Source organism: Callithrix jacchus, chromosome 16, assembly GCF_049354715.1.
Source record: "Callithrix jacchus isolate 240 chromosome 16, calJac240_pri, whole genome shotgun sequence".
In the NCBI taxonomy this organism is placed as follows: domain Eukaryota; kingdom Metazoa; phylum Chordata; class Mammalia; order Primates; family Cebidae; genus Callithrix; species Callithrix jacchus.
In genome coordinates this window covers 15,197,661-15,220,431 of record NC_133517.1, presented here as the reverse complement: position 1 = coordinate 15,220,431, position 22,771 = coordinate 15,197,661, and the positions used below count along the sequence as shown (strand labels likewise).

Genomic DNA, 22,771 nt, shown 5'->3' with positions numbered 1-22,771 from the left:
TTGGAAGGCTGAGGCAGAATTGCTTGAAGCTGAGGAGGTTGCAGTGAGCTAAGATTGCACCACTGCACTCCAGTGAGACTCTGTCTCAAAAGAAAGGAAGTAAGGGAGGGAGGGAGAGAGGAAGGGAGGAAGCGTGGAAGGAAGGAAGGGAGGGAGGGAGGGAGGGAGGGAGGAAGGAAGGAAGGAAGGAAGGAAGGAAGGAAGGAAGGAAGGAAGGAAGGAAGGAAGGAAGGAAGGGAGAAAAGAAAGAGAAAGGAAAAGAAAACCACTTCCATAGAAAATGTGAGTTGCACTATAATATTTAGTATTATTAAATAAAGGTGAGCAAAGCTATGGCCAAGCAATTGAAAAAACAAAAACAAAACAAAACTTTGAATCCACAAAGAACCAGGGCAATGCTAATAACCTTCTAAACAATGGAATTACTTATACTGTATGGTTATTGCAATTGGCAATACAGAACCCCTTCATAAAGTCAGCCTCACACCTTAGGGAATGTTGGACCAAAAATCAGTTTTCGGTGGCTGCTACTGGATAAAATGTGAAAAGAAGTTTTATGGAGAAAATAGCAGATGCGTGGAGCTGCCCAGCCTTTACTCAGAATGCATATTCACAAGCCCTTTTCCTTTCAGTCCTCTGACAGTGTGAAAATGCACTGTTTTTAAAAGTACTGTTTATAACCTACATAAAAGTTGGAAAGTACATGTTTTGAGAAACCACATTAGCTTTTGGAACCACGAATACAAATGGAGTGTTACAAATGCAGGTTCATTGCCTGAAAATGGAATATAATGGGATCCTGTAAAATATGAATTTTAAATATTAGACGTGGGATATTTCCTGTCATGTGTCTAAAGAGCTTTGTTGCCTACGTTATGTAGAATGGGGAATAGGTGCTGTATCATTTTCTGAGGCAAGTCCTATTAGCTCTAAAGAAAAGGCCATATTCTTCTGCTTTTTAAAATAAAAATCAAAAATTAATTTTGGATGATTTAATCTTCTTCTAATGTTTCGTTTCCATCCCGGTCTTACTTGACTCCTGTTCTCAATACATGTTTAAGTTATTTGTTGCAAGTTTAATGTCTCAAATAACATTAGATTTCTTGGAAATAAGATTCATTTATTTAAAATATGTACGTTCTGCTCAGAACTTTTCTGAAGGTATTTTAAGCAATAATATCTTCAAACTACTTAATCTAACATTAATATTAATTTACTTAATGGTAAAAGAATATTTTATGCAAGAACTTTTTATAGCAAATATGAAATGTGCAAAAGATATTAATAATGTAATTTTTACAGAATGTGAAAAATACACAGAAGAGAGGAAATTACGTAATTTCGTTGATGTGAGCATTATAACAAACACCAATTGATTAATGAAACAGCTTAAGTATCTAGCTAGGTTATATAATTGTTGAACTAGAATAAAAATTGTTATACAGTACAATTAATAAAGAGAGTGTTATGGATAATTTAATGTGTAAAACTAATAAGCTGTGGATAATAAAATGTTGTAGGAGACATATCCTCCTATATCGTACTACTACATTTAAGTATAACCTTATATTTTCATGTCAGACTGTCTGATATCTTTATTTTATGACAATAAATTAGCCTGAAGCAATTTTAGTGAAAGTAATATTGTGTAGTTTGTTATGACTGGATAATATTTTCTGTGTGAATTAAGAGAAGAGTTCAACAGCACTTTGCATTTTCAGAAAATGCCTCCTGCAGTTTTGTGTGTAGTTTTTGATACTGTGCTATAATAGCTGTTTCCTGGGTAATCTGAAATGTCTTTAACATTGGTCAAATAAAAACATTGCAAGAGAAAAATATTTCGTGCACACACAGTAAACAAACATGTACATATTTAAAGAACATGCATCTGCATATGCTTACGTGCACATATACTTATAATGATCTACAAAGTTTTCATTTAATTGGTGATTTTACTATTATTTTCTTGTTTCCCTTTTGTTACTTTCCTCCTATCATTTCATATTTCAGATATGACTGCATTTATGTAGAGATAAAAAATAATAGCTAGGCTGGGCACAGTGGCTCCTGCCTGTAATCCCATCACTTTGGGAGGCCAAGGCAGGTGGATCACCTAAGGTCAGGAGTTCAAGACCAGCCTGGCCAATATGGCGAAACCCCATCTCTACAAAAAATACAAAAACTACCTGGTCATGGTGGTGCATGCCTATAGTCTCAGCTGCTCTGGAGGCTGAGACAACAACTTTGTTTGAACCCGGAAGGCGAAGGTTGCAGTGAGCTGAGATCGTGCCACTTAACCCCAGCCTGGGCAACAGAGTGAGACTCAGGCTCCAAAAAAAAAAACCACTACATATAACTTTCCATATTAAAGACCTTTTCACAGGCAAGTTGACAGCACATCGAGTTGATTCTTTCCACTACTTCCCACCTATTGATTTTTCCAATTAATGATGGAAATAGTCAAATAAACTTGCCAAGAGGGGGAAGTACCATAGTTTCCATATGTATAGTGCTTCACAATTTACAAATGCTCTTGCATATCTCATCTGAATCTGACATAATTACATAGAGCAAGAACAATTTTTATTCTCATTCCCAAGACTAGTTGGCTAGGAAGTGTCAGAACCCAGACTCCTCTCTGGGTCTCCTTATTTCAAACCCACTCCACCACAGAATCTGTCCTCACTTTTGTCCTATTCTGCCTTACCTACAAGAGAAGCAGAGCCCTGAATTTCCCACATGCCATGTAGGCAATGAGATGGAAAGAACGGCAGTGTCTGCCAGTCTAGTCGCTTTTCCTCATCGTGCTGCTACAGATTCAGAGCAGTGCCCACCCATAGCTTGCTGTTGGCATAAAAGGACAAACCAGTGTGATCTGGAGCAGCTCTTGCATAATCTGCTTATCAGAATGGACCCCAGAATCAAGGAGGAGATTGAGGACTTGACCATTTGGTACCAGGAAGCTTTTAGCCATTATCCAAACCCTGATAAAACGATCTACCTTTCAAACTATTCACACTAGAGTGACTGAACTGTCCCTTTAGAACAGGAAGATGTGGAAAACTAAAGTATGATCTGGTTTACAGAAACTTTGTTTCCAGTGCCCCTGGAAAATTAGCTATTTTCATGGACAGACACTGATTTAGAAATGAAAGAACATGGAATAAATGTTACTGCAGAATAACGGAATGGTGAGATCTCGGAACTACTTTCAGTAGTCACAGTAGTGCCCTGGATTTATGTGATTCATTTAATATCATTGAGTAAATAAAATGTGCTAAGTCTATGCTACGTGCTGGAGAGACAGAAAGGTCAGTTCAAAAAGTCTCTGCCCTCAAAATGCTCAGAGTTCAATATGGAGAGTTAGTGAAGTAATAACAGTAGAAAGAGATGTGGGCTGGGATAAGCACAAGATGCCATAGAGCACGTACACAGGTACAGAGAAGGCACCTAAATCACCCATGAGGTCAGGGAAGGATTACCTTCTGGTGGTAAGGTTTTCCTTGGCTGGGAGACTTCGAGTTTCTGCCTGTTATTTAATCATAATTAGTAATCTTACTTTCCGGCACTGTCAGAAGTGTTCCAAACTGGAGGATAAATTTTATGATCATATTATTAGTAAATAAGGGGAGAAATAGAAGGAATTGGGAGCTGGAGAAGTATTTCACACAGATGAGGCTATGGGTAAGCATAGAGGCAGGGATTATCTGGACATATGAAAATCCCTGAGCAAGGATAAAATGTAGAGTGACGAAAGTAGAGAGGTAGATGCAGACAGGAGTGATGTCAAAAATAGTTAATGCTTAATGCTCTAGGACTCAGTTTCCTTATTGGTAAACTGACCATCTGTGGGGCTGCTGTGGGGATTAAATGAGTTCATGCATGTGTGTACCTGGCATATAAGTAGGCACAGAATCAGCATTTGTTGAATGAATGAATGATTATCACATTTTTATCTAGGAGTATATTGATGATCATTTAATTGTAAGGGATCAGCAAGACCATATTAGGGGGTTTACACCTATTAGCATCATGTGGTGATACTTTGTTCTCCAACTTTTTCAGCAAAAGGGCATCACATGGTGACATTTCAGGAAGTAAGACAAAAGGCACCAATCATCTTTCACAATGCAGAATAGATAAGGCTTCCAGTAGAAGCAGGCACGCTGTTTCCAGCAAGTCTTCCAGTTTTGGCTTTGACATGTTTTTGGCAACATATGATAAAATGGACATCGTCAAAAAGGAGGATGAAGTATTTGAAAAACGCTATAAGAAAATCAAACAGGAGTGGGGAATGATCTAGGGATAGAGGGGGTAGTTAGAGCTGTATAAGCCAAGACACCCTGGAACTGAAAATCAAAATTATATTGAATGCATATGCCTTGCGAAGGACACATTCTTTGTGCGAAGGCTTAAACGAAGGCAAGGAGAATTATTCTATAATCTTCATAACAATTTGGATAAATCAGCAGGGAAAGTTACATGAGATCCCGAGGTTTTATCAAAGGCAGGCAGGCAATAATAATGGATATAACTATGTAGTATTTGAAGACGTAAAAAATAAAACATTGTATACTTTGGATATAATGATGGATTGAATGACTTCTCAGATTCCTTAACATGTAAAAGGTATGTTAACAGAGCTTTGCTTCAGTTTACAATGAACAAACCCATACTCATATTCAATATCCTGAAGGATTTGCCATTTAATCTAGTTCTTTAAAATGACATATTTTCATATCTCTTTTAAAAAATGGAGTAGCTCTAGACTGACCCTCATGTGTTTCGAATTGGTCAGGGTGCCTGAACATACCAAAATACCATTCCACACCTGTCTTACCCCTGGGAGAGTTTAATTACAAAAGTCCATTCCTATCACATAATTGTTAGACTTAGTCAAAATGTAATTTGTCTGAGTAATAATAATAGGGAAGTGAGACTCTCCATCTTAATAACCCTGCACCTTCTTATTTTTATTTTTATTTGATGATACTACCACTTTTAATCTCAAAGTTATTCAAGAATTGTTTGTCCTTGGACTTTTTAAAAAGTTTTATCTTTTCAACCCACTCAATGGTCACCTAAATACAACTTCTCTGTTGCTCTTTTTTTTTTTTTTTCTTTTTGAGATGGAGTTTCGCTCTTGTTACCCAGGCTGGAGTGCAATGGTGCGATCTCGGCTCACCGCAACCTCCACCTCCTGGGTTCAGGCAAGTCTCCTGCCTCAGCCTCCCGAGTAGCTGGGATTACAGGAACGTGCCACCATGCCCAGCTAATTTTTTGTATTTTTAGTAGAGACGGGGTTTCACCTTATTGACCAGGATGGTCTCGATCTCTTGACCTCATGATCCACCCGCCTCGGCCTCCCAAAGTGCTGGGATTACAGGCGTTCTGTTGCTCTTTTAAAACCCCTGTCGTTCTACTCCCATAACCTTTCCAGTGCCTTGACTTACTAGTCTTATATTTTGCTTGTTTTGAGGTTCCCAGAACTGAGCATACTCTTCCAAACCAGATATGTGTAGAAAAATATTCTCACCTTTTTCTCTATGTGTCTGTTGGATACTGAAAAATATTCACTGCGATTAATAAGAAATACCAGCAATAAAAGGTCCAACCCCCCGAAAGTAATTACTTTCATACTTTTCATTCCACATATATGTTGAATTTAGGTACTGTGGTAAATGAGGTGAGAGCTGATATGATGTGGAAATAAGTGAGTTTCAGCAGCAAGTTTGAATGTGCTTCTCAAATTGTTTCCTTCATAGATGGATTCAGAAAAAAACTTTGTCTAAAACATGAAAAGTCAGAGGAATGTTCTGAACGAATCATTTGAAACTGTGCTGAATTTAAACTATGTGGTATAGTTTCACAGCTTTAATAATTATAGAATTTCAGAAATTACTTGGGAATTTATTTGAAAAAGAAGGTCCCTACAAAGAAGCAGAAGTCTTTGCTCCTCATTTTCTGATATCAGACACCATGTGGAGGCCTTTTTGTAAAATCCATATTTTTGTTTTATTAAACTTATTTTCATTAAAGTCACCAGAATGGTTTTATAGTTAAGCTTTCATCCACACATTCTTTTCTTAAACAATACAAAATGAAAATGGATTGCTTGGTGCTGAAAGTTTGGGGTTAATAAAGTTTTCTAGAAACTTGCATTTTTTTCTTTCAAGTGGAGTAATGCTTTCATGATATAGGCAATTCTCGTATCTTTATTTATCACTGTTTCATAAGTTTGTTTCTGTCTTTGCATAGGGAATTAAAATAGAATCAATGACTCTTTAAGATAATGAAAGCAGAACAAAGATGGGGTGAGATTAGTATAGGATTGTAGTTAAAGAGTGTTGTCACTTACTAACTAGTATCATTGGGCACTATTTTTGTCCAAGTTCCCCAGAAAGCAGAACCTGCAGTAAAAACCTGTATGTTAAGGCTGGGAATGCAAGCCCAGAGAAACCAGGGTGAGGGGAAAGTAAGCAAGGCAGGGAGGCAGGGAAAAGAAAACATCAGGTGTGTGTTTCCAAGTGGCCATAGCTTTGCAACAATTCATCACTGGTTGCTGGGTATGAGGGACATAGAGGTGCCACAGAGGACACCATGGGCCAAGCCTTCCAGGGGACAATAGGGAATTCCCCTGCACTGTCAAGGTATGTTACCCCAAACCGCCTCAGCTCCAGCCCAGGTGCAGAGCTTCTGCTGTGCTTGGGAACACCCTGGTTTGTGGTTATGGTGGCAATAGAAGCGGTGCCTCTGGAGACTACATGGGAATGGCATGAGCTATTCCTGGAAGCAAAGGTCAGAAGCCTGAGGGTCAGGCAGGCTGAGCAGATCTGGGGAGCTTGTAACTGGATCCATCACAGACAAGTTACTGGCCTCCTTTGTGTTTTGTCATTTATAAAATAAGAGTAATAATGTTACAGGATTATCACAAAAATTAAATGGCTTCATATATTTAGTGGAATTAGAGAGTGCCTCTAAATGAAGAAGTTCAAACTGGTTTGAACCACTGTGGTATCCTTATCTTACTTGCAGAGCTTACTAGGTGACTACTTAAAATAATACTAATTTTTTTTTTTTTCTTTTTGAGACGGAGTTTTGCTCTTGTTACCCAGGCTGGAGTGCAATGGTGCGATCTCGGCTCACCAAAACCTCCGCCTCCTGGATTCAGGCAATTCTCTTGCCTCAGCCTCCTGAGTAGCTGGGATTACAGGCGTGCGCCACCATGGCCAGCTAATTTTTGTATTTTTAGTAGAGATGGGCTTTCACCACGGTGACCAGGATGGTCCCGATCTCTTGACCTCGTGATCCACCCGCCTCAGCCTCCCAAAGTGCTGGGATTACAGGCTTGAGCCACCGCGCCCGGCCCAAAATAATACTAATTAAAAGAATAACCTGAATCAAAAGTTTGGTGTATTTGTTTAAAAAAAAAAAAAAACCACAACAATGAAAAACATTGCATTGTAGCCTTATCGTTCATAGCAGAGGGAAACTGTCGTGTTTCTCTCTTGAGAGTCGTGCCATTGAGCCACATTGTTCAACAGTGTTTACAAGGACAGGTTTGGGATAAATGCATATTATTTTTATTACTGAAAATTTCAGTTTTCAAGTTAACAAAAATAATATCTAATATTCCCCAGATAAATATATCACTGGGACAAAAATGAGAATACAAACTCAGCCTCAAAGTGGAGTCCAGCTTCTAAGTTGTGGGTCTAGCACTGCTTTTTGCCCACCCAAGGCCAAGTCTTCCAAGCAGCTGCTCTGAGCCCAGGCCATTCTTCCTCTCCATACCATTCAGGTGTGTAGTCGAGTGTTTACCACTCAAGCTCAAGTGAACGAGCCCAACCAAGAGGGACTGCTCTTCCCTAGTTCAGCTCTGTGTGCTCCCGGGTTGGAATGCACATCCATACAAAGCGCTAGCAGAGTAACTCTGCTTTCTTTTCTTTGGGTGTTGATAGCTGCAGCTCAGTCTGATCTCTTTCCTTCCAGTGTGATCCACTTCTGCAGGTGTGCCGCACTCAGAACCAGTTTCGTTCAGCTGGGCTTGGCATGGAGGCGGATTGACTTAAGACTATCTTGCAGCAACAGGCTCAGCCTTGACACTAGGAGATAAACAGACACTTATTCCTTCTCCAGTGCCTCCTGACATCTTTCCTTGAGACTGGTGAGGATGTGCAGATAGTGTGGGAGTTAGCTTTGCTCAATTTCCACTGGATCTGTGTGACTGTGCATGGGAACAGCATTAGAACTATGCACATTATCACCCTTCATTTGATGCTTAACTTTCAAAATGCTTTGCTTCTAGGAAACAGCAAAGTCTTCATTGCCCAAACTTATTTCTTCTGCTACCAAAAAAAATAGATGACTGGTAATCTTATATTGGGCCAAGGAATACAAAATTTTATTTTAGGAATATTAGCCTCTCTAAAAATGATTTATTATAATGCATTTTCTAAGAAATAGCAAATTGACCCCCTATTATAAACATTTCCATTTTTAGCCCTTCTTTCAAACATCAAAGTATCAAATATTCTTTCAAAAAACACCCAGAAATGTAAGCTTTTTCCCTTTATAGGCAACACAATGTGGTACTGTTTTGTGAATTCCATGAGGCTGTTTTTCCCCCTTAGCAGCAGTTTTCTGATTTCCTTTTAATGGTTTCCCTAAAATGTTCCCATTTTCTGTACCAGTGCCAATGACTGATTTACACTTCACATTCTATTTTTGACTTTCCTTGTCTTTGTGATTTTAGTAGCCTAATATCGCCCATTTTTGCTCATCATTCACTATGTTCAGATATTGCTAGATTTCTCCTTTCAATTTTTAAATAGAAGAAATAATAACTACCTAGTTTGAAAGCTCTTTGGGATTATGGTTTTGGTTAATATCCTCTAAAAACAATCTCAAAAAACCGAAGTAGAAGATTATGAATGACTTTTATATGATTGCATCCCCTGGTGCTTTGAAATAAAAATACAATAAAGAGTCTAAAAGCGCTTGGTCAGGAAGGCTAATCCTGGGTTGATGCCATTTACATTTAGATTTAAATAAATCAGCCTATTTATTCTTTCAAACTTTGCTTCAGATTTTAACTTCAGACTACATGGAAATTAAAAGCCCCAGTATACTTAGATATATTTTGAAATGTTATGATGCCTAAATTCAGTTGACTTCTAAGAATAATAACTGTGATAATTATATGGAGTAAGAAAATGCAGTTATGTTTAATAAAAACAATTTTATTGCAAAAATTACTAATAATGCTGATCTAATCTGTAATCCAGGTAGAGTGAAGTGGGGTCATTAGAATGTGGTAATGCAAATACTGTGCCTTTAGGTTTTTAGGGTGTACACATACACACCAGCTATAAATAGCCATTGAGTCTATTTCCACTTCTTATGGAAATGGAGTATAAAGCTGTAGTCAGAGTCTGATTCCTCACTCTTTATGAGTGTTGGCGGAAAAAACAGCATGTCATAGTGGAAAACTCTTCTAGTAAGAATCCAGACCTCAGTTCTGTCCCCAGATGGACCTCATAAACAATAAAAAGTCTATTTCTTCAATCATGACATGAGAATCCAACGTGTTGGTTTCAGGAATCATTCTAAAACCGCACTTCTAAGACCAAGAACTATAATTCTATTTTAAGTGGCAACTGTCCACAAGCCCATGGCATGGGGTGCATTCTAAGATTGTTGGGTCAGCAGGAGGCCTGCTGAGAGTCGTGGAACCAGAGCCTGGACCAGGTGTGGTTGGACAGAGCTGTGACAAGGCAGTGATAACGTTAACTTGATAGAGTGGGGTGGGAAAGGTCCCGTGCATGCTGCCATCTTGGCTTACTCTTCTCCACTGGGCTCAGGAGCGTGTCCAATCATAATCTTTTAACCACAGACGGAATGACTATGCCTGTTCTGATACACACATGTGTTTTTATTTGGCAGCTCAAGATTCTTCAGAAAGAGGGCATACACATTTTATTTGTAGCCAGGTCTCTTGATTCCTGGCCAGTCTATATATTTTATATTAAATAAAATTTTATTAAATCAAGTATTGAGGAAGAACTGAATCTAACATTTGAGTAATGGTGTCCTGGCCATTTCTGTACTTTCTTATCATTTTATTCTTTTTATTTGTCGTTGTTCTCTCTAAGGGCTTCTGCACCTATGTCCGTTTTAATCCGCTGTAAGACTGAGTCAACTGCCTTCAAACCATTCTCTAAAAACTGAACTTCTTCCTCTTCTCAAGTCACCACCTTCTCTAGAAAGATAATATATTAATCCAGCAAATATGCTTCCATTTCTGTTACTTAGGCAATAAACATTTCTGAAGACCTATTATGTGCCAGCCCTAAGCTATAGAGGCACTAAAGATAAGGAAGCCCATTTTCTCTGGTGGCTCATAGTCTAGTGTAATCGATCCCCCAACAAAACCTGCCCAGAAACAGAGGGCTGCTTAGGGGAGCCCAGAGCCTGGAGAAAGCCCAGCCCCCACTAAGGGGAGATGAGGAGTCTACAAAGCACTGCCACAAGTAAAAGGGAAGGAAGGCATTCTGGACAAAGAGGTGTGATTATGTGTGTGGGATACACTGGAGCACAGGAAATGGATGTGATAGGAACTGAGACTAATGAGTCTCCTAGCAAAATTAACATGGCTCTTCTCCTCTAGAAAGCAAGTGATAGCATGAAGTAAATGCATTTCTACATTGTAGGCTCCCCAGAAATACACTTTTGGAGGAGTTCTGAATATCCCGATAGTAATTTTTAAAAGCCACCTCTATTAGGGCTCTCCAGAGAAACAAAACCAACTAGATGGATGGATAGATGATCTATCTATATCTCTATGTCTATCTTTCTGTCTTCTGTCTATCTATCAAAAGAGATTCTGTATAAGGAATTGGCTCACAGGATTATGGATGCTGAGATGTCCCAAGATCTGCAGTTGGCAAGCTGGAGAGCCAGGAGAACTGATGGTGTAGTTCTAGACCAAAAGCTGGCATGTTTGAGGTTCATCAAGAGCCAATGTTATTTCAAGTCATGCCCCAAAACAGAGAAAGACGTTATCTCAGCTCAACAGTCAGGCAAGAGAAATTCATTTGCTCTGGTCAGCCCTTACTGTTCTAGTCAAGCCTTCAACTGATTGGCTGAGGCCCACCCACCTGGGGGAGAGCAATCTGCTTTACTCAGTCTGTCAATTCACATGTTAATCTCGCTCAGAAATACCCACATGGACACACTCAGAAGAATGTTTGACCAAATATCTCGGCATCCCATGGCCTAGTCAAGTCGATATGTAGAATTAACCATCATACCCTCTCTTGGTTTTTTAGGCATCCAGGGGTAATCTGCCAAATACTAGGTTGACAGCTCCTCATGACATTTTAAAAAATTCTCACAATACCACAAATTCTGTATAATACGCCAGTGTCATTGAGATAATGTCATCACTCTCTTTGATAATTTTTGATATTATTTTCAGAATTGATAGCTAGCTCATCATTATGATTCGGAATATATTGATACATTCTGGTGTTGAACTGCATGGGTAGCTAAAAAGATGGGGGTGTGGGTTTGCATTCCAGTTCTACCTCTCACAAGCTGTGTAACTTGAAGCATCTAGCTTCACTTATCTGTGCCTTTGTATCTTCTCTTGTAAAATGTAGGTAATAATATTACCCAACTCTTGGTTTTGTGATGCTTAAATCAGTTAATACTTATAAAGATACAGGTGGCAGGAATATAAAATGTACTTAAAAATATATCTATAATGCCTATAGCCACATGTCTTTCATTGTAAAATGCTGTGTTAGTCTTGGCTCAGTATTACCTAAGTATTGGTACTTCTTGAGGAAAGAGTCTTCATCAAAAGCAGTAACACTGAATCTACTCAATTAGCGCACATGTTGGATAGACTCAACCCAAAACGTCAAAGCCTTGAGTTGGCTTGAGAACAACACCAGATTTAGAAAATGAGTTAGAGAAGATGAAATAGAAAGTAACACATTTATAGAATATGCACAGGCACTGGAGTATTTGGTTCACTCCACTTCTTCAGTTTAATTTGTTACAGTCAGAGAAACTGTCCATATTTTCAATGGTTCCTTGGCACCTTAACATGAAAAACATTTGCAAACAAACCAGTGTACTCCAACAGTGGGCGGAGATGAAGAAATACGCAGTGAGGCCCTTTGTTAGGTCTTGAGCTGTTAGGAGTAACAGGCAGATTGGTTGGCGCTGGCCTACCTTTAGGTTGAAAACATTCACCTGTTCCATGGAAAGGCAACCTGGGGTAAGTCACATGAACTCTGGGCTCTTGAGCCAGTTGACAGAGCAACTAAAATGCCCAGCTCTTCTTTTTCCAATTGTGTTATATTTTATTTGCTCTAACAACCACATCTTTCAATAAGTAATTTCATATCTGTTTTGATAAGTTGTTCACATAATGTGAAATATATTTGTAGGGTGATGTGTGACGAAATCCTTTGATTCTCTGAGCTTAGTCTCGTGAGTGCCTCCATGTCTTTAGGGAGGGCTTTATTTACAGCGTATGTTGATGTGAATCTTCCGGGCACCCACGCAGCCCTCATGTTGCTATAACCCTCTTCTGCTAGCAGTTCATAGGTGGTGGAATGAGATATCTATAACACAATGTTTTTTATGTTATGATATAACACCATATACAAAGTATATCCACAGTACCATGGTTTGCACCACTATCGATAACACTATTCTCTTTCAAAAAGTAATTATTCAGACTTTCGAGTTCCCATTTCTGAAATTAGTTCACCAATGAAAGTGTATTCAGACCTAGCTCTGTGAAGTTGTGTTCTTCCATTTGATTATTACCTTGGAAAAATTCTTCCTCTACCTAAAAGAGAAGTGCTTTGCTCATCTATCAAGTGACTAAAAATAGCTGAGGATTAAGTCTGAATAGAGTGATGACTACTCTCGAAAAGTCACATAATGAAAAGTATTTTGTTGTTATTGTTATTGTTGCTTGAACTATTTGATAGTTCTCCAATTGTGCTGCCCCTGCGAATTTCTTTCATCCTTTTCCTAACTTGAAAATTTGTGTATGAATTTCTATGCATTTGTAGTACATGAATTCTATGTCTTTGAAAAATTTCAGAAAGGAGTATTTCATTGTGCCTGTGATTTTTATTGTTATTCATTGTTATTAACATTCTTAGCCATGGTTATAGTGGCACATGCTCTTTTCACATATTATTATAAAGTTAAATTTTTTAAATCAGGAAGCTATTATGGTGATGCCAGTTTTAGTCCATTATGGAAACCCTGCACTTTTTCTTTTTTGAGAGCTAAACTCAGAATCCACCGAGCTGTGCCTTCGTGCATTCTCCGTGATTCTGTTCTTTCAGAAAGCATGCCATTCATTTAAGACTTCATTACAACTGAACTGCAGTATGTATACATGGCGTGCAAAATGAGCCATTTTGTTTTAAAACAGATTGCAGATGAAAGGAAACCATTCATTTCTTGCTTGCTTGCTGTAATTACTAGAGCACTAATTACTCCAAATCACTGACATCCAGGGTCAGTAAGGATGACAACAGAAGCATCAAAGGAAAGATGTGGCTCGCTTGCTGTGACAGATTTTCCAGAGTCCCAGCCGCAGTATTTTTTTATGGCTACTGTTTTCCAGTTTGATGGTTAAAAAACAAATTAAAACCAAACATACCCACAGTCAAGATTGCTGAATGTTTACTATTATTTCATTCGCAGTTTGACGGTGAGAACATGTATATGAGCATGACAGAGCCCAGCCAGGACTATGTGCCAGCCAGCCAGGTGGGTTAATTAATCTTCTCTGCCTTGTTTCAAATTGTAATTAAACAAATTCAAAGAGTTGCATTGCAAATGAGTAGCACTATCAGTAACTGCCGCAATCAGGAATAATCATAATTTATAAACAAAGCATTTAAGCCTTGTTTTCAGTTAATGAGATAGAGCTGATAAAACGCCAGAGTTAGCATTTGTTGAAAGATACTACCTTGTTTCCTCTCCAGAACGGCAAGCAGCTGTTTTGCCAGCATGATCTTTCCTAAACAGTTGTTTTACCTTTAGGAAATAAAGTCTTTACAGGTGCAGGTTATTTGTGCCTCTGACTGTAGACGAGTTAATCATTATAAGCTACACGTGTCACAAATAGCTTTAATTATCAACAGCTGGGGCCATTTTCAACAAAATGTAATATTTGTAACCCAAATCCCATGGCCGGTTGGTTGGGCTAGAAGGCTGCTTTCAGGATCTCCTGGGGAGGTAAGGAGTGAGAACTGGGGAGGAGCTTTCAGGCCAAAAACCATGATATGATTGAAACCTTTCAAGGGCATCTTTGTATACATTTCACTGGGAATAGTTGACAAGGTATTTAATCATGAGAAGTGACAACAAAAATCCAATGAGAATGTAAATGGTTACATTTATAAAAGTAAATGTTTGACTATTTATTTTTAGATACTTAAGACCAGGTCCTTTAATTCAGCGGAACATTTAAAGCAAAATTATAACTGCCCTTGGATACCAGCATAATGTAAATATAAGAATATTGTAAGCAAAAATAAGTGAATAAGTGAAAGCAAGGGAGAGTTCACAGGAGCATTTTGTTGACATAAACGTATTTTTTCTAGAATGGTAAAAACCATGGTAGATTGGAGTTTCCTATATTTGTAATTCTAAAATAAACTCTTAGTAATGTTCAATGCCTACATATGCCCCATATAGATTTAATAACAGGGAGGAGCTGGGGAATGGGGCTGGGAGAGAGCATGAAACTTTCTTCATTAAGGTTGTCAGTTAATTAAATCTAATGTGTGTGTTAAGGGTGCACTCTGTGAACAAAACGTCTTGTACTTAACTCAAAACAGAGGCAGGCCTGCATCTCCCTGAACTTTGCATTTAGAAGTCATTAGGACCACTGCCTTCTCTGGCAGATATTCTGGAAACTACAGTGTATTGTTCAGCTGAAAAGGTCATAGTGAAGTTCAGAGATCCTGACTACATTTCCTTCCATTCAACTGGGCTGATCACTCTAAGAATACCTTTGGAAGGCTGAGCTTTGCCTTTAGAATTCTTCCTTAACTGAATTCATTTGGCTAAGTAGCTTCCAAGATCCATAGGTAGTTCTGAATAGGACTGTTTGATTAAAAAATGAAAAATGTTACTATTAATTTTCTTCTAACCATCAATCCCAAAACTGTACTGACAAGTTTAGTATTACTATTAGATTAAAGCAACCTGGTATCATCTCTTTGGTGCCTTTAGGGTTTTGAAGTGTAAGGGCTAATTGAATTTGTTTGAAACAGTAGAAACACAAACTCAATAAATGATGGCTGTTATAAAGCAGCTGCTCCCTCTCAGAGAATCATTATGTCCGTCTTAAAGAGTTTTGGATAAAGGATTGGAAATTCAGAACGTATACATCATAACGACTTAGCTTCTTAGATTTTTAAATTCAAGTACAATGCATAATATTAAGCCCTTACTGAAATCAAACAACTAACATTGTTTTTTCCTCATATGTCAGTAGGGAGTTACTAAGAATTTTTTTTTTTTTTTGAGAAGGAGTTTCGCTCTTGTTACCCAGGCTGGAGTACAATGGCGCAATCTCGGCTCACCGCAACATCCGCCTCCTGGGTTCAAGCAATTCTCCTGCCTCAGCCTCCCGAGTAGCTGGGATTACAGGCACGCGCCACCATGCCCAGCTAATTTTTTGTATTTTTAGTAGAGACAAGGTTTCACCATGTTGACCAGGATGGTCTCGATCTCTTGACCTTGTGATCCACCCTCCTCAGCCTCCCAAAGTGCTGGGATTATAGGAGTGAGCCACCGTGCCCGGCCACTAAGAATGTTTTGAATACCAGCGATAATTTGTAAAGAAGTGAAGAGCCCCAAATACTTTTGTGCTTTTTGAAGATAGAGCAGGCATGTGAGCCAGAAATAAACACTTAAAAAAATAATGTAGTATATATGAAAATGTTTTGAGAATGTGCTGTTTTAAAAATTAGACTAGTGTAAGATAATACATACTCTGGAGAAAAATAAACTTCACAAATTACATAAGTTGAATGGCCTTAGCTAAATTTTACACTTAACATTCCTTTGTTTATTGTAATACGGTATGTTCAAGAATTCATTACCTGGTATTCTTTTAGGGAATTTTAATCAATTTACCCCTTTAGGCAACCATAAATGAGATTTTAGTCATCCTTCAGGAAAAAAAAAAATGGTTTTGTTCCTTTTCCTACATAACATCAAACATCTGCATAGTTTAGTAATCCAAGACAACTTGCCTCATAGCATCACTCAACAATTATAATTCCTGTTCAATTTTCAAATCAGTACATGCTTTGGGCCTTATAGACTAAGTTGCTAAGTGGCAACATATGGCGCCTTACTGCTCCTGCGATGGTGCTGCCAGCAGATAGCATCATTCTAGGCTTGAAATGATTTCTATAGAAAGCCAATACTGGAACTGCTCCAGAGATGGAAGTACACTGTACAAACTAATGATACCCTTTTAGACAGTCCCAAAGGGCTCTTTGGCACTATCTACTGCATGCATTTCTCCACCTCTGAAGCTAGAGTATACAAATCTTAAAACTTTTTGCATATAGTTTTATAATTCATAGGCAGCTTTTTAATTGACTATACCACACTATAATAAGCCTGACAAGTATGTAATAAAAGCCCATAAGATTTCCACTTTGGTGCCATTCTTGGAATACTGTTTTCTCCTATAATAGCTATAAGTTTGCTGGTCACTCAGTGCTTTAATTTAAACATTATTTAACTTTTTTCTTACTCTCGTTAGAATTTGAACCATGCAATTCAAGATTTCTTTGTGTGTTGCTAAACCCTGGCTAAAGGGCCATGTTGCTTAACACCGCCGGAACTTTGTTCTGTTAGAGCTTGTGGGAGAATGTGAGTAGGCTGATGAAAGGAAGCAGGATGAGCAGCTGGTCAGAAACCCACTTTTTTCTCATTCTGAACTTGTCCTGTTTGATTGAGACACAATATCTAGACTGAAAGGATACAAAGTAGCAATATGTAGGGTCAGCAAGTCTAGAGATGTAACTAGCAGCAGGAGGACTATAGTTAATAACATAATATTTGGGGCCAGGCGCAGTGGCTTTCACCTGTTATCCCAGTACTTTGGGAGGCTGAGGCAGGCAAATCACTTGAGGTCAGGTTTGAGACCAACCTGGTCAACATAGTGAAACCCTCTCTACTAAAAATACAAAAATTAGCCAGACATAGTGGTGCGTGTCTGTAATCCCAGCCACTTGGGAGGCTGAGGCAGGAAAATTTTGAACCCACGAGGCAGAAGTTGCAGTAAGATGAGATCACGCCACTGCACTCCAGCCTGGGCAACAGAGCAAGATTCTGTCTCAAAATAATAACAATAATATAATATTTGGGATGTTTGCTAAGTGAGTACATTTTAGCTGTTCTAGCCAAACATACATAAAATAGGTAACTATGTGAGATGATAGATACATTAATCTGCTTCATTATATTAACTGTTTTATCCATATGTATCTCATAACATGTTGCACACCTTAAATCTATACGATAAAATGTATTTTATAAAATATCTGGACCAGTTTGCCAGCGGGCAGAACAAAACAGAGGGGCATTGGGTGTCCCACCTCAGCCCTGACTTTTCTCCAGCATTTTCTCAGCCCATTCAGATATGCATGCTACGGGGTTCTCTTATCTCCTGGTAAAACTTCAGCCCCTTTCTCTAGCTCCTGGAATAATTGTAGTGCCTTTTGTAGTCCTTTAGATGAGGCTGTCCTCAAGATATAAATGTTCATCTGAATTAAATACATCAAAGGAAGCAAAAGAGAAGTCTGGTTCTCTTCACCAGAACTTTCTGCAGCACTGTTATTTTATTTGATTTTTCAATTTTGAATATGTGCCATGACTTTCCCTCATTCTTTCCTCTGCTGTGGCAGTTTCAAGGATACCCTTTTCTGCCGGGCATGGAGGCTCATGCCTGTAATCCCAGCACTTTGGGAGGCCGAGGTGGGCAGATCACCTGAGGTCAGGGGTTCAAGACCAGCCTGGCCAACATAGCAAAACCCCATCTCTACTAAAAATACAAAAATTAGCTGGGCATGGAGGAGTGCACCTGTGATCCCAGCTACTCCAGAGGCTAAGGCAGGAGAATTGCTTGAACCCAGAAGGCGGGGGTTACAGTGAGCCAAGATCACGCCACTACCCTCCAGCCACAGGGACAAAATGAGACTCCATTTCAAAAAGAAAAAAAAAAATGAATGTCCTTTTCCATGGCTGCCTGTTCATTCATTCTGTGTTTTCCACCGGTACCCTGGACTCAAGGACTCAGCTCTTCCCTTTCCTGCCTCAGTTGGCAAAAGGACTGATCTTTTTTATACAGGAAATAATCCTTTAACATTAAGGAAGAATTAGAAGATTTTACTGGCATCAGGTTATAGAGAAGTTCAGGTTACTTGATTGAACCAGATTTTTAATAAATCACTTCCTCTTGGACCTTGGCCTTTGCTCTGCTAAACCATTTCCTTCTGTTTCGTTCTCCCGCCCTGCTTCCTTCATCTCCTCTCTCCCTGCCCACCGCCTTCCTGCTTTCCTTCCTTTCCTCCTTCTTCATTCCATAAACAGTTATCCTTTAAGTTTGAACTATTTTTTGTTGTTCATTCTGAGCATTATAGTAAACCCTAAATATAAAATATCCTGGCCTGAGATCATATTTTAAAGGATTCTGAAATTATGAGCAGTTTTCTCTCTCCCCACTCCCAACTCCCTCTGGAATTCTGTCTCTTACTTGATCTCTCAAATCTCAAGATTAAAGCTAAGAATGATAAAATATAGCAATATTATGTTTTCCTGGAATCAGTTGCAACTAAGCATTTGACATACAGTTCATAAGGTACATTTTGAATATAAAATTGAAGAGCAAATATATATCCAGGACAGCTTTCATGTGAATTTCAGGTTTGATTTCTAACTCCACTGGGCACCCATCCCTGATAGTAGCTCAAATTCAACATATCAGTTCATCAAACCATAGCTCATCACCTCCCACCTGCTTCCTCACCCCCAAACTTCTCTTTTTCCTATATGGCCTAAGTGTTACCACCACCCATCCAAACACTCATGGCAGAGACTTGGGGAGTCTCCCTTATCATTCAGCTTTTGGTTAATTCCAGATAGTTTGATTCTACTTTTTGGCTCAGCTTTTGAATCCATCTCCTCTTTTCCAGCTACACAATTTCTGCCTCAGTCCTAGAACTCACAGTTTCTCAGGAACTCATCTTACCTTCTCTCATTTCCTTTTCCTTACCTTTGCTGAATGATACACACCTCAGTACCTCGCCATTGTCTACAAGGCTACTTTATTGTGGTGTGTATTTGTCCCTGGGTGGCAGATGGCACACTGGTATCACCAGGGATGTTCTTGTCTTGCTCACCTGATTGTGAGCTGTTGAACGTAGGGCTCATTCTTGTTTCTCTCTGGCTCTCCTGTGCCTGGAATAATGTCTGATATCAGAGGTATGCAGCATTGTTTGTTGAAAGATGATGAACAAATCAACTAAAATATTTTATGTACATTTTTTAATCATATGAATACTTAAAGAGTCTTACATTGTAATGATTCTTTTTTTTTTTTTTTTCCTGAGATGGAGTCTTGCTCTGTCACCCAGGCTGGAATGCAATGGCATGATCTTGGCTCATTTCAACTTCCGCCTCCTGCCATCATGCCCAGCTAATTTTTGTAGAGATAGGGTTTCACCATGTTACCCAGGCTGGTCTTGAACTCCTGACCTCAGGTGATCCTCCTGCCTTGACCTCCCAAAGTGCTGGAATTACAGGCGTGAGCCACCACGCCCAGCCCCCATTGCAATGATTCTTGACCCTGCATTGCAGACATTTAGCAAACCCAGCTCCATTCTGTTCATTGCAGTAGACAATGCCCTTTATCTGCATGCCAGTGCCCTTATGTTTTAACAGGAGCTTCCAGCACTCCCTCCTCCTTGGAGAATTATTTCAAGTGCAAGACTCAAAGAATTAACATGATAATAAACTAGATAATGACAGTCAGTGTTTGTTACAATAGCATTCTGTTGTTTATCGTCAGCAATGCAATGTATTAGAAACAGTAGTGTGCTCCAAATTTCTTTTTGTACAATAGTCTCTCAAATCTATTGTTAGAATTACGTTTTAAGATTTACAAATATATTAATGACTCTGTATTTTTTTAATTTCATATTTCCCTAATGAGAAAATTCTCCAGGTTAGAGGGTAAATGAGGTATGACCAAAAGGATCTAGAAAGTGTATTTTTAGAGTACTTTCGAAAAATAATCTCTTTACTGTGGGCCATAAAGTCTCCATGATTGTGACATAAGTTTGAACTGTAAATTAGACCAATTCCTTTTAGACTGGTTCCTTTTGGCAGAAATTTCAGAAGTAACATTAACTTGACTTTTTGACCTTTGACCCAATAGAATGATAAAGCTGCCATCCTCTGAGTAATCAAGTTAGTCTAACAAAGTCTGGCATCTTAACAAGCCCAGACTAGTTACTCAAACCAGTCTTCAGTGTAACATTCAAATGATTACTCTGTGCAGTCCCGGAGGTATTCATTACAGACAAAATTGCTCTTGTTGCCTTGCATACAAGCTGAGTTTTCAATGGGAAATGAAAGGATGCCTGGAAAAATAGGCCACCTAATTAAGTTAAACTACTCTAGCATTTGGCTTGACATCTTCATTACTCAAAATTAAAAAGATGCTTCACTTGAGCACACAAGTTACTATTGTTTATGTTGTTTTCTTCCTAAATTGGCTTCGTACATGGAAGTCTGTTTTTCAGCATTATATCTTGAAACAGCTCACATATTTCTTACAGTTTATAAAAATGTCTTAATGGCTGTATGGATACTGAATGCTGGCACCATACAAATATATATCTTAGGGCTTAGGATAGTCAAACACACATTGGTCTTTCTACATATTTTGTTGGCCAACCACACTTTAGGTGATTCTCGACCCACCAAGCCTTTATTATTACTATTTATGACTATTATTTTAGTTGAGTATTGACTCCATTAGCTATAAATGATCATCTACATGAAAATATGAATTCTTTAAAAAAAGTAAATAGGCCATAACATTTAAAATGAAATTTATTTGTCTAGTAAAACTGTTTTATGTCAACCTTGCCAGCAAAGGGGCTATTTTAGGAACATTTTAAAACATAAACACATGTAGAGCACACCATCTACTGATTGCCAGTTTCCACTCATTGACACTAATGAGGCAGCTGACAGGTTAAATGTTGTGTATCATATACATTTCCAAGCTGTAGGATTTGTGAATATAAGGCTCATTTTTTATTTGTTGCTGGGTAGGCATGAGAATTTTAGAACAGTTGTCAAATAGTAAGTTTTGTCAAGTATTAGGGAAATGTATATCAGTGGCAAAAATTATGAAAATATCTGAATGGAATATCATTAGTGGTAAAAAGAGATTCACAAACCTTGCATTCCATATGGAGCATGGTTTACTCAGTGGACAGATGTCAAGTGATGCCAGCACATTTAGGTATTGGAGGGAGGAGTTGTGGCACTACCGCACAGCCTGACCAGTTGTGTGGTAGCGTTTGATACGTTTTGAAAGCAGCCATTTGGCTTGTTTACAATTATATTCTCAACAGTGTTTTTTTCTTTAGCATGTGAACAATTATGAAAAACTAAGTGATTCTTCCTGTTAAATTTTGTAATTATAACATTTGATATTCTCTTCTGGTGATGCATAATAAAACTGTCACTAAAGAATGTCCTCCAAAGTAAATATAATAGTTCAATTTAAGAATAGTAATGTGTCGAATAATGGCATCTGTCTCTGCTAGCTCCATTTCCAAGGTGCTTAAGGTTGTTCTAAAGAAACACTGAATTTTCGGTATGTCGGTATGTTAAGTAGCAGCAGTTTTGCCTATTTTTACTATAAAAAAACAATGGGGCTTAGAAAAGCTGAGGTGTTTTCCATCCACCTCAGTGTCTTCTCAGACCTCCTCCTGTGTACCCTCACCTGCCATCTCAAACACCTTTGAAAAAGTGCCAAGTTTCCCTCTACAGTTTCAGTTCCTCAGCTTGGGAGCAGACTGATCTAGACTTCCCAGAAACACAAAGAGGGTTTTAGTTTAATCTTTATCCGAATCTGTATTTGTTTTTCTCCTGTGTTCCTTCTAATCTATATTATTTTATGTTTGAGTATTTTAAAATGTAACTATAACCCTAATGATTTGAAATTAATTGGTGGCTACCTTGGAAAATGTTCTCCATATCCTTTGCTGTTCATTAGCATAATTGACGCTGTTGGTAGCAAAGACAAACAAGTGACTTCTAAGACCCAGCGTCAGATTATTCAAATGTAATAGCCTGATCTGAAATTCCCAAGGGCTCTGATGGTCATGATTTGAGACCCAGTAACGAAGTCTTTTCCGTATGCATCTGGGCCTCCCAGCATTTCGGGAGAGGCCTTCCTTCAAGAACTAAGCCTACTGTTTGTTGTTATTCTCCAAAATCAGAGAGTGACCTTGGAGGGAATGAGAATGGGGGACAATAGGGATGCCAGGTGAGCAGCTCTATACAGAATAACCTTCAGGGAAGCCTGGACTCTTCTGTACCATTGGTGCAAAGATTTTTTAATTTCTTATGCTCTGACCTCAATTAAATGTCTTGCTCTTAAAGATGATGGTAAATTTCA

The 22,771-nt window shown here is 38.6% G+C and overlaps 1 protein-coding gene across 3 annotated transcripts in view; it reads left to right on the top strand.

Moving 5' to 3' along the window:
• The window catches only part of TOX (thymocyte selection associated high mobility group box), a 309,742-nt gene that overhangs the window by 143,443 nt on the left and 143,528 nt on the right, over nucleotides 1–22,771 (top strand). For 2 of the 3 annotated variants that reach the window (XM_002758935.6, XM_035277514.3), the window contains exon 2: nucleotides 13,744–13,809. The exons of the other annotated variant lie outside the window; for it this stretch is intronic. In XM_002758935.6, the coding sequence (XP_002758981.1) occupies nucleotides 13,744–13,809 (66 nt within the window). The remainder of the gene's footprint in view (nucleotides 1–13,743; nucleotides 13,810–22,771) is intronic. 3 annotated transcript variants of the gene reach the window in all.